Here is a 12,825-nt window from a genome sequence, read left to right on the forward strand (position 1 = left end):
GCATAGCGTAAATAATAGATATGTACCATATTAAGTAATCTATCTTAACTAAATTAACTTAGTTTATCTAGAATATTTAAGTACCATTAGTAAAGTTGAAGTAGCAATAGGGAAAATGTAGTGGATTTCTTTTTGATGGACTATTGGCAATAGTCCAGCTGCTTATCATATACTGATTATAATCTGGATGAGCACAATAGAAAGATTTGTGTGGTGTGTATTTTGATGATAAAAGGAGACAATGTGTCTTCTTCAGAGTTCTTATTTATCTTTCCCAATTAAATGTGTAGAAAAATTATCTCAATGTATTAGAAGCAGACAAGATTATCAGTCTGCAAAGCATAGCTATTTTCATAGGTCTGCCTCTGGATCTCACATATGAACTGTTTTGATAAAATGCCAGAATACATTAAAGTTCTCACATTGTTTAGAATCTTAATCTCTTCGAGATAAACTATTTTGAGACATCAGATAAGCTAGGGTATGATTCTGATGACTTAGAGATGCATCTGTTAATACACAATAAAAATTTGTTGGTAATGTCTAAATTTTAAAAGAACCTGGGTTTTTTAAAATACCTTTACCGTATGTGGTAATATACCTTTTTATTAATAAAATGTAATAATACTCTGACCCTTCATAGTTTGTGTGTTGTGTTTTCTGGTTTTGGAAGGTATCAGTTTTTGGAAGAGGCATTTCAAAATCAAAAAGGTGTTATCGAGAATCTCTTAGCCAAACTCCTTGAAAAGAAGAATTATGTTAATTTTGCAGCTACTCAAGTACAAAATAGGTAAGTAACAGTTTCATTAAAAGAGCTGATCTTTTATTTAAATTGAGCGAATTATTAAAATTTCAATCTCACGTGGCTTTCCTTAAAAGTTAAGCAGTTGGTAACGGTGATAACCAAGCTTCTAAGAAAGGGAAACTTCTATCATGGATCCACTATACCAGCTGCATAAAAGAGCACAAATGATCATGTAGAAGCTTTTGCACAAATGTTTATTTTTAGGGATATTTAACTATTTTGATGTTTCAATATCAGGTGAAACAATTTAGTGCTTTCCCCCCTCATTTTAAAAGTCATTGTAAGGCATTGCCAAGAGGAGTCAAGAAATGTTGGCTCACTTAGCCATTTAAAATTTTACTTGTCAGAGCCTCTTGAGGCAACGGAAATATGGTACATTTACTTGCAGTGAACTGTATAGCAGATGCAAGAGATCCATAAATGCCATTAAAAATATTAAACATTTTATTATATTTAACACATCTAGTAAACATAGTATACTAATGTTCTGTACCAGCCTGCTACCGGCCCTGCAGAAAAGGCAGGGACAACCCCTTTTACAATAAGGCAAGAGGCTGGAATTACGCCTGCCAAATTTATTACTACAAAAACAAGACACGAACCAAGAAACCGGAGTTTTAAGCAACACGAACTATCCAAGCGGTTGCCTTCAGCAAACCAGCCCTCCCCACACATTCCCCTTATATAGAGTTCAGGGCGTGGCTTCTCTCTGCCTCCTTCTGAGAAGCCCCATTGCCTTCCTCTGTCTACTCCTAATTGACTGCCTCCTGCGTCGGGCGTCCTTGAACAGGGCCAGCTGTGGGTCATCTTCATCCACGCTGTCAGGCTCACACAGCTGGGTCTCCGTGGTGACCAAGTGGGAGGGGCCTGGCTGAGGGCTATCATCAGCAAGATCTTCAACCCCCTCAGCAAGGTCTTCAACACCCCCCTCCTCCTCTGAGTCGTCCGACCCAACTGCCGAACCCACAGGCTGACCCTGCATCACAACAACTAAATACAAATCCTCCTACATTGTTTGACCTTTATTTTTTTTGTAGTTTGTTATCATTGGCAGTTAGTGGTCTTCTTATGATCAAAGTCTGCCATAGAAAATCCATCTAGATTTTCTTTAGATTGTTTCAGCCTGTGGGAAAGAATTAATCAATGTATAAGCATTGTCCATGAGATTCCTATAGAAGTGATTTTGTGATAATCTGCCAGGGTGAGAATAATTGCAATTTGCACAAAGCGCAGTATGCTTTTTTTCAAAAGGCATCTGGACTTACTTGGTTTTTTCTTTGAAAACGTTTCACTTCTCATCCAAGAAGCTTCTTTAGTTCTTCAAAATATTTTCAAAGAAAAATGCAAGAAAGTCCAGTTGTCTTTTGGAAAAAGGACCTTTGGGGCAATCATTATCTGAATGATTGAGAATCTCAATAGATAGTCATTGTGTACCTTTGTTTATATTTGATTCTTATTTTAGACAAAAATCTCATTGAATGTCCTAATTTTACCTCACTATGATACTAACACATCAATTAATATCCAGACATAATTGACATACAATTCTGTTCTGATAGAATTCCCCTCCCCCTACTCCAGATGGTGGAAATGAATAGTCAGAGAAAGGAATAATAAGATAAGGGACTCCAAAATTAATTTTTTCTTTTATCAGAGTCTCAAAATCAGCTAGCTGCAGATTGCAGGATGAAGATTGGGGAAGCAAACCAATCACATAATGGCACCTTTATTTTCTGATGTTCTAACTTCATGGATATGTAATTCATATTTAAGTTACTACAGTTTAGAAACTATAACATAGCACCCTCTGTTACATTTTTGTTATTGATTTGTGCATTTGAGATTCATATAATTTGAATCCTCTGTGTGTAACTTGTATTTACAGTTCAGAATTTCATTTACCAAATAAAAGGAAAGTTTTGTTCTTTATGACAGGATCCATTCCTTTTTCTGTTTGTAGTTCATTTACTTGTGCATTACTTTTAATAAAACCCAATCATATCAATTCTCATTCTTTACTTCTGTTTAGTATCCCCTGCAAAGGATTGTATTCCTTGCCTTTCTTTCAGATCAAATCTTTATGTTGCTTCCCAGTACTCTTCAGCAATTCCTATGCACATGCAACAATTCTTTATGACTATATACCCAGTTAGAATCCTGAAGTTAAGCATGAGAGAATCAGTTCTAACAAAGGCAGAGAATGAAATGCTGACCAGGATAATTTTACAATACTGCTTTTTTATGACTATTAAATCATATTTGTCTTTTGCTGTATTAAGAATTTCTTCCTCTTCGCTTCCTGTATCCTGGGACAACAGACTATAAACGAGGCAATATTGTTTCTAAATTAACTCAGGCTGTAGCTCTAGGAACACATCTCCCTTTGGACACCATATTTAAAGCCTTGTCACCTACAATATTCTTGTTTCCTTTTCCAGTGCTCTGCCATCAATTGACAGGATGGATAATATCACTTGAGCTCCAGATTCTTGATCCTCCTTCAGAGTCCAGAGTGATAAGGCTGTAACTGCTTTTGGGACTCTTATTTGTGCTTACATAGATTACCTGTGTGTGTGTGTGTGTGTGTGTGTGTGTGTGTGCGCGCGCGCACGTGCGCGTGTGTGTGCGTAGTCAGTAAATATAACAGTCTGTGAAAGTTATTTTGACATATTCCTTTCCTATATTTCTATAGTCCAACAGGGACAAGTTTATTTTGGCTCTTCATAGCTGAGTTACCAGCTACCAGAACTTTCATTTTAATCATTTTTCAGGCCATACCTGAATCCTTTCAGGGATCCACTGCTCTGTCTCCTGTTCCACAGAGTCTTTTTTCTTATTTGGAAGGCTCAATGCATTTTTTGAGGTCACAAAACTGTATCTGAATTTCAGTAGTAAAGAATATTTTCTATGTATTTTATTTCCTTGCCATTCTCACCTATTAAGTACATTCCTTTGGTTCATCTTTCTTCTGAAGATTTCCTTTTTCTCTCAGATTGTTTTATGAGAGTAATCTTCATCTTGTTATCACACAGAGTTGCCATTTTCTGCTCCAGTCCTTAGTTGTTTTATTAAAGCTTTGCTACAAGCTTGCATTTGCTGCAAACATGGACCCGGATGATGGGTCCTTGGTGCTCTTCGAGCTTGGTTCTGTTCTTGTAGATGTTTCATTACCCAAACTAGGTAACATCATCAGTGTTAGTAAGGAGTTGGGTTTGCTGTCAGTTTAGAGATTCAGCAGTCCCAGGAAAAAAAACAGGAATCGTCTACAACACACAGTGTAATGACTGCAACAGCTACTATGTAGAACAAACAGGTAGAAGGTTGTTAGTCCTACATAGGACAAATGCACCCATGAACACCACCTAACAGTCAGAATGCATGATCAAAACTCTTAATTTCACAACACATGGACAGACTTAATAATTGTTTCAACTGGGAAGCTGTGACCATTCTAGACCAAGCCAAGTCCAAAAGTGTTAGGGAATTTCTAGAAGCCTGGCACTCTGACATATTAACCAGCAGTAGACACATAGACATAAACAATATCTACATACTATGCAAAAGAGACAATCAACAAGCCAAAAAGTGAACAAAAAGACCAAAACATCTCCCTACCAGCAATCAACACCCAGATGAGCATTGATTAACTCCAAGATTAACATCAGATCAATGTTCAAGAGGTAAGCAATACCCCAATCAAGGAACTACCAAACAAGCCAACAGAAAACAACCCAATCAAAGAACCTCTAAGACCATCCCCATCAACACTGACAGGGCATGCCACCAGAATATAAAGAGAGAGCAAACCACCCTACCTACTAGCACTGATGATGTTACCTAGTTTGGGTAATGAAACATCTGCAAGAAAACAACCACGTTCAGAGAGCACCAATCACCCCTCTTTACAACCCTGAGCAACAAATATTTTCCTTTAATGGACCAGGATCTTTTCAAGACAGAATACAAACATGTCAGAAGCATTGCTGGTCATGGCTGCAATCCTGTCTTTCATTTTCACTTTTTTTAAAGAGTATAAACACTTAATTCTTATTCCATTCTCTAAGACTTTCTAATTATACATTGTTAATTTATGGGAGAAATTATTAGAATCAATTCTTGTTAAGTTCAAAATGGCAAACTTACATTAACTTGCTTGCTCAGTTTGCTGTCTAGAAATTGGTTGACTTATATTTCTCTGACAGGCTTTGCAGCAATCTTTCCTTACTCAGTAGGAGGCATTCAGTCATGCATAACAACCAGTCAGTACCTCTCAGTTCCTAATTCCAGCAGTCTATAATGATTCAGGGAAGGAATATTTCACCCCAAACAGTTGAGCAGACAATTCCTCAAAATACATCAATTTTCTTTGTCTCTTTGTTAATTCCAGGAGCAAAATCATGAACCTCTGTACACATTTATATTTAAGGTGTTTCTTAGTCTCTGAATATATTCATATCATGTAATCATTGTTACTTTGGTGGCATCCTTTCCTATCCTAAATTAAAGTACAGTATGTATACCATTACGGCATACTCCATATTGTTTCTATAATTTCTATAAGATTGCTATGGCAATAATACCAGGATAGGCAGCTATAGGAGAACAGTTACCTGTTGTGAAAGGAAAGTAAGAATAGCTAGCTGGGTGAAATAGCTGGGTATTTTATAGTGATAAATGATTTTTAGTTAAGTTTTACTGTTTTCTTAATAATGTAGAAAATCAACAGACGTACAAGATGTAAAATACTTTTTTTAAAACCCAGGAGCAGATTTAAATTCAGAAAAATGCTTTACAGTGTAGTAAAAAGAACCTTAAAAATTATAATTAATAGTTGTGATGTTTAATGCTATCTTTATTTAGGATAATGATATTTTGTGTGAATCTGCATCAGTTTAAATGTTGAATTTTCATTTGTGTGGGAGAAAAAAATCACGTTGAAGATGTTGTAATGTAAGTGCCTGATGACAGATTTTTCTCTTTTCAGGATAAAAGAAGTAAATGAAACTAACAAACGAGTAGAACAGGAAATCAAAGTGGCTATTTTTACCCTCATTAATGAAATCAATAAAAAAGGAAAATCTCTCTTACAACAGCTTGAGGTACAATTAAATTTAAAAGTGAACATAATGGTGTTGATGTGTATTATTATTTTGATTTAAATGAGCTTTTAATAGCTCTGTCCTTGATATACCATGTCGTTGCAACACACTTTCAGTTTATATTTCTTTCCATTTTAATCTGGTTATAGGAAGATCAGAAGCATCTATTTTCACTTTAATTTAGTCTATAATTTCTCAAAAGAAGTTTAGAGTTGAATTAGTTTATAAGTGTAGCATATAAGCAGTAGTTTAATTCAATCTATGCAAGGTTTAAGGTATTTGTTTTCCCCCTTAAGATTCAGTTTCCACCCTAAGTTTGAAAATGTTAGCCTATCTAGTGGAATACATGCTCTGAAATCCACAAAAGGGGTTCTGGCAAATGACCACTCTTGATCTAAATGATAGCTTGGTATCTTTAGTTTTGGTTTAGTACCATTCGGGCATAGTTCAGGCTAACCGTGAAATAAACTGAATATGAGAGTAGGAATGCAAAGAATATAAACCTGCATCTATTGTCAGTCAACACTAGAAGGGCTAGAGACAGGAGGAAATCCATTTTCCTTCTTTAAAGAGGGTGGGGCTGGAAAATATTGGAAAAGGTTTGAGATTTGCCTAGATAAAAATTCTAAACTACCATTCCCATTTACTCAGAAACTGCTGCTGGTTGTGATTCTCATAGTCTTAGTGGCAATCTGACAAGAACATAAGAACTCATCCAGTTGTAACATTAAAAAAAACATAGTTAAATGTAGTAATATACTGTATATACTGCTCAAAATAATAAAGGGAACACAAGATAAGACATCCTACAGTACATTGTGTTGTTGAAGTGTTCCCTTTATTTTTTTGAGCAGTATATATAACATAACACATAATATTAACCTCTTCCTTAGTGTAGTTTGGACGTCTCCCTTTCTCAATATGGAAATAGTCTTCATTCATTAGCTATCCTGTTTCTATATCTGCTGAGCCTTATTCACGAACAAAGCTAGCTAAAACTATTGGTTGGACTACAGTAATGCAGGTGCTGAAGAGTTACACCACCAGTCCATTTGCTCTATCCACTATAGCTGTTGCCTTATTCAGAATATTTTTACTTTCTCTTTTTGAGTGTGATTGAGCTGAGCTCTTTTTCATTTAATCTTTACTCAGACGTAACATATAGTTCAAATTCTTCTTCATTATGGTCCATGTATATCCTTAGTCTTGACTGTGACTTCAGGGGCCACACTTAAAAAATCCATTATTGTGAGAACACATTGCCCCTTACAAGGCAAGGATTGTTAACAGTGGTGATTCCTGTTGTTTTTGCCAGGTTTTTTAGAATAGGCTTATTATAACAAATCGGCTAGACTTCATATGTTTGAGGAATATTTTAAGATGTGAATGTGATAGTTGTCATTGCAAGCATTTATACATTTACTATCTTTACTCATTTTTAAATAAATTGCAGTTAATAAACTTATACAGGACCTGATCTGCGCTGGTCTGGTCTCGTTTCACTAATTGCCAGATCCATTGTCACTATGTTATTGATAAATGAATCTAGATTAAGGGGGCTGCTGATCTTAGTATAAGATGCTTAGGGCAGGGGCGGTCGGGTGGCGGTGGTTATACGGGAGACCTTATGTCCGCGGGAGACCACCATTGTCCAGATATGCGGGAGTCCCTCCTCATGAGATGTGGCCCTCGGGCTCAGTTGGGCCTGTTGCTAACATACCTGGCACCCAGCTGCTCGACACCCTCTCAGGGTTGACGGTGGAGTTTCCCAGACTTATAGTTCTGGGCGACTTCAACCTGCCTTCCCTGGGAGAGTCGTCAGAGTTAGCTCGGGAGTTCATGGCTTCCATGATGGCCATGGACCTGATCCAAGTAATTCAGGGCCCAACTCATGGGGCGGGTCACACTCTCGACCTGATTTTTCTATCCAGGCAATGGTTGGATGATTTGGGAGGGGGCTTGCCAACTATTGTCCCCCTGTCATGGTCCGATCATTATCTCCTGCGGCTGGTCTTCCGCTATGTCATCCCCGCCGCCGGGCAGTGGAGCCGACCAGGTGGTTCCATCCCAGGTGCCTAATGGACCCAGAACGGTTCCAGATGGTGCTTGGGTCTTTACCTATCTCCCTCACTCACAGCCTGGTCGATGCCTTGGTGGATGCCTGGGAAAGGGCGGCCACCGAGGCACTCGACCGTGTTGTACCATTGCGACCCCAGACCCGGCACAGATCCCGTTGGGCCCCATGGTTTTCTGTGGAGCTCCAGGAGATGAAGCGTCGGAGACGGGGTCTAGAGAGCGGTTGGAGGTCCACCCGGTCTGAATCTGACCGATTGCGGCTAAGAGCCTTCACAAGGTCTTACCTCGCTGCGATGAGGATGGCGAAGTCTAATTACTTCGCTGCCCTCATCGCGTCCGCAGATAATCGCCCAGCCACCCTGTTTAGGGTAACTCGCTCTCTCCTTGATCGGGAGATGAGGGAGGAACCCTTACAGGGGCGGGCTGAGGAGTTTAGTCATCATCTGGTGGACAAAATTGCTCAGATCCGTACCGGTTTGGACTGACTGGGCAGAGTCTGATGTGGAGGAATCGAGCAGTCTTGAGCATGTTATCTGGACTGAGTTCGACCCTGTTTCCCCCGATGACGTGGACAGGATCATGAGGAGACTGAGCTCCACCACTTGTTTACTGGACCCGTGCCCCTCCTGGCTGGTTTATGCGGCCTGGGAGGAGACACGAGGCTGGTTCCAGGCAGTAATAACTGCTTCCCTGAAGGAGGGTGTCTTTCCCGCCGCCTTGAAGGAGGCGGTGGTGAGACCCCTCCTCAAGAAGCCTGCCCTGGACCCGGCTGTTTTAAATAACTACCGTCCGGTCTCCAACCTTCGCTTCTTGGCGAAGGTTGTTGAGAGTGTGGTGGCGCATCAGCTTCCTCTGTTCCTGGAGGAAACTGATTATCTGGACCCGTACCAATCGGGTTTCAGGCCTGGGTACAGCACGGAGACAGCATTGGTCGCACTGGTGAATGATCTCTGGCGGGCTCGGGACAGGGGATGTTCCTCTGTCCTAGTCCTTTTAGACCTCTCAGCGGCTTTCGATACCATCGACCATGGTATCCTATTGCGGCGTCTCGGGGTTGGGAGTGGGAGGCACTGTTTTATGGTGGTTCTCCTCCTACCTCCTGGGCCGCTCGCAGTCGGTGTTGACAGGAGGGCAGAGGTCCGCCCCGAGGTCTCTCGTTTGTGGAGTCCCGCAGGGGTCGGTCCTCTCTCCCCTCCTGTTCAACATCTACATGAAATCGCTGGGCAAGCTCATTCGTGGCTTCAGGGTGGGGTATCATCAGTACGCTGATGATACCCAACTTTTTCTTTCCACTCCGAACCAACCCAGTGATGCACTCGACGTGATGTCCCGTTGCCTGGAGGCGGTCCGGGTTTGGATGGGGAGAAACAGGCTTCCTCTCAATCCTGCCAAGACTGAGTGGCTGTACATACCGGCATCTCGGGTTAGCCAGGTTGTTTCATCATTAATGATGGGGGGTGAGGTGTTACCCCCCCGTTGATAGGGTTCACAACTTGGGCGTCCTCCTGGATTCACGGCTCAGTTTGGAAGATCATATAGGAGCCGTGGCCAGGGGGGCTTTTGCCCAGCTTCGTCTCGTGCGCCAGTTGCGGCCCTATCTGGACCGAAATGCCCTACGCACAGTCACCCATGTGCTCGTGACCTCCCGGTTAGACTACTGCAACGCCCTCTACATGGGGCTGCCCTTGAGGACCACTCGGAGGCTTCAGCTGGTGTAGAATGCAGCCGTGCGAGTTGTTATGGGAGTTTCCCGATACTCCCGTGTAACACCTCTTCTCCGTGGGCTGCATTGGCTTCCGGTTGCCCTCCGGGTGAGATTCAAGGTGCTGGTAATGACCTATAAAGCCCTAAATGGCTTGGGTCCAGATTATCTAAGGGAACACCTGCTGCCGGCATCAACTTCCCATCGTCCTGTGCACTCCCACAGGGAATGCCGGCGGGTTATTCCCAGGGGAAGGGCGTTCTCTGTGGGCGCGCCGGCCCTATGGAACCAACTTCCCACGGAACTCAGGACTGCCCCCGACCTTCGCTCATTTCGCCGGGACTTGAAAACCTGGTTCTTTGAGCTGTTTGGCCCAGACTGAGGGGTTTTAATTTAATTTAATTGGGTTTTAGTTAACTTCAGGGATTGTAATTTAATTAATAGTTTTAATTGATTTTAATTTTGTATACTATGTATTTTAATTTTCCCTGTAAACCGCCCTGAGTCCTACGGGAATAGGGCGGTATATAAATAATAATAATAATAATAATAATAATAATAATAATAATAATAATAATAATAATAATAATAATAATAATAATAATAATAATACGACTCCAGATTGCTACTATCATAAAACGTTGAGGTAAAACCCTATTATCCATATCTTTGACTTCCAAGAAATTGGAGACAATTTCTGAATTCAGAGAAATAGTTATGAAGTATATTTTTAATCATTTGATCTCAACTCCTTCATTACTGAATTTGCTCAGTTAAAAAAAAACTGAACAAAAAAGGCAGGAATTAAATTCAAGAGATGTTCATTGCTACATTCCTACTGATTTATTTATTTTTCTAATATCAGCATTTCTATTAGAGAAAATGAACGGGGAATGAGCATTTCCAGAAAGCAAAGTGCTATGTTAAGGTGTTTGTAAAGTAAGGCCATGATGTCTGTTAAGGAACAAATTAATGCAGAGCGGGCAGCATATAAATTTATTGAATAAATAATAATTCGGGTTCTGGAACAAATACTTCTAAAGTACTCTAACTTCTTGATACTGTTTCTTCTGACATCTCTTTTTGAACTTCAAGGCATTTTGTGAACTACTAGGAGTGTATTTGGCCTTTGAAAGGCGTAGCAGAGACAACACTCCGGAAAAAAAGGACAAAGCCAGAACAATTACTAACATCGGATTTAACTGATTTGATTTAATTTAAATGTTTATTGATTTAAATTTAAAATATGATTTCTCCCTATGTGATTAATAATTTTCATATTATTCCACTTTAAATATTACAATTTGATAGAAACATGTGGAATTAAAAGGGGCTTCATGTCATTTATTTTCTGTCGCTAATGTCTTAGCCTGCTTTCCGCCTTTGGTGATTCATACAAATACTTCTGTTGATTCTTGGATTTTTGAAGTTGTCTGGAAACTTCTTAGACAATTGTACCTTTCTTCCTCTTTTGGAAGACATCTCTGCTCTACTGTGCAAAGGAGTGATAGAGGAGGGTTATTGTGTTTAACTGGTACAGTTCTTTAACATATTTCACTTTTCTCCAAAAAGTGATGTGTCATGTTAAGTCTTCAGGATGTCAGAATTTTTATTACCTTGAAAGCAAATATTCTGTCCTCATGCACGCTGAAGTCTTCTTTATTTATCAGAAATAAAATTACTTTTAAGTCAATCCCAGCTCTTGGTGACTTTAGGGATTCATTGATTCAGTTTTCTTGGCAATAAGATGCTTTGCCACTGCCTGCTTCTGGAATATCTTTTTAGCTTCCTAGTCTGGTCTGCTGTAGCTATGAAATTCCTGGCAGTGTCCCATCTAGGAACTAACTAAGCCCAGCCCTATTTAGGTTTCAAATCAAAATTGGCCAAGTGTTGCCACCTGCTAAGATATTTATTATAACATATTTTAAAAATTGTTTATCTTCAGTTAAATAGCAATCATACCAAACCACACTTCTCATTGATAGCATTTTTACATTCTTATGCATGTTAACATAAAAGCTAATGAAAGCTGTAGGGAAACTTCCATCAATTCAGGTTCCTAAACTTAGTTGAGATTTATCAATGATTCTTGCAGAATTTTCATTATTACTTGAACTTTTAAATGACCTCTCACTTTTATCTTTCTTAGTAACAATCACATCAGCCTGACAAACTTTATATTTTGTGTATTGATAATATATAAAATTCCACGAAAGGTGCTTTGACCGGATTTAAATCTTGTGAAAAATCCTTTTTTTAAAAAAATTCCATCTCCTTACTATTTGTTAAATCAGCTTGCTGACCACTCATGTATGTAATACAGAAATCATTGGGAAGAACAGGTTACTTACTTGCAGCTGCAGTTGTAGTAATCTGTTCTTTTCTTGTTGTTAGTGTCAGTTGGCACAGTTTCTGAAATTTCACAATGAGGGCCTGCCAAATATACTCAGCTGTACAGTGTTTCTTCTTGCGGTTTGATGTAGAACCCTAACTGTGAATAAAACAATGTGTAATCAAAAACCCATAGTTACAGGTAAGCAACCTGATTTTCCTATCTAAAACTGTTTACATAATTGTAAACATTCGTTCTAGAAGAAAGTAAGGAACCATTGCAGAAGCCACTTGACTGTAACGCTAATACTGCTTCTTTCTTGTGAAGTTTTATTAAAATCTTTGCCTGTGTTACGTGCAATATGATTCATTTCGGATCTCTTACTAGTAATATTTTGCTTTTTTGGATTGATGTTTTCTGATTATATCTTCCCTTATTTTTAAAGCTGCTCATGCAACCTCCCCCCCACCCTCAGTCTGGTTGAAACATCTTCTGCAATATTGAAAGATAGATTAGAGCAGACATGTCAAACAACGTATCGGGACAGTTTTGCCACTGCCGGCAATGGGGTGGGTGTAGCTTCTGGATGACGGGTCTGGCCTGCGGGCTGGGAGGTTGACACCCCTGGATTAAAGCAATGTTAGAAATGATGTGCTAAGTTTACAGTAATTTATTCTATAACCATATTCTGTGAGTAGAATTTTAAAGTTGAAGCTAGAAGGCCATCTATCAGTATATTAATCTTTGTACTTTGTACATTTCTTTCCCTCAATCTAATACCCTAATGTGTTGGATTACAAGTTCTGGAATT

The 12,825-nt window shown here is 39.5% G+C and overlaps 1 protein-coding gene across 6 annotated transcripts in view; it reads left to right on the forward strand.

Moving 5' to 3' along the window:
- Positions 1 to 12,825, forward strand: part of TRIM33 (tripartite motif containing 33) — a gene marked incomplete at its 5' end in the record, with an annotated part of 66,789 nt that overhangs the window by 19,820 nt on the left and 34,144 nt on the right. For all 6 annotated transcript variants that reach the window (XM_081323152.1, XM_081323156.1, XM_081323154.1 and 3 more), the window contains 2 exons: positions 674 to 790; positions 5,790 to 5,904. In XM_081323152.1, the coding sequence (XP_081179278.1) occupies positions 674 to 790; positions 5,790 to 5,904 (232 nt within the window). The remainder of the gene's footprint in view (positions 1 to 673; positions 791 to 5,789; positions 5,905 to 12,825) is intronic.

This window comes from Vipera berus (assembly GCF_964194415.1).
Source record: "Vipera berus genome assembly, chromosome: 3".
NCBI lineage: Eukaryota > Metazoa > Chordata > Lepidosauria > Squamata > Viperidae > Vipera > Vipera berus.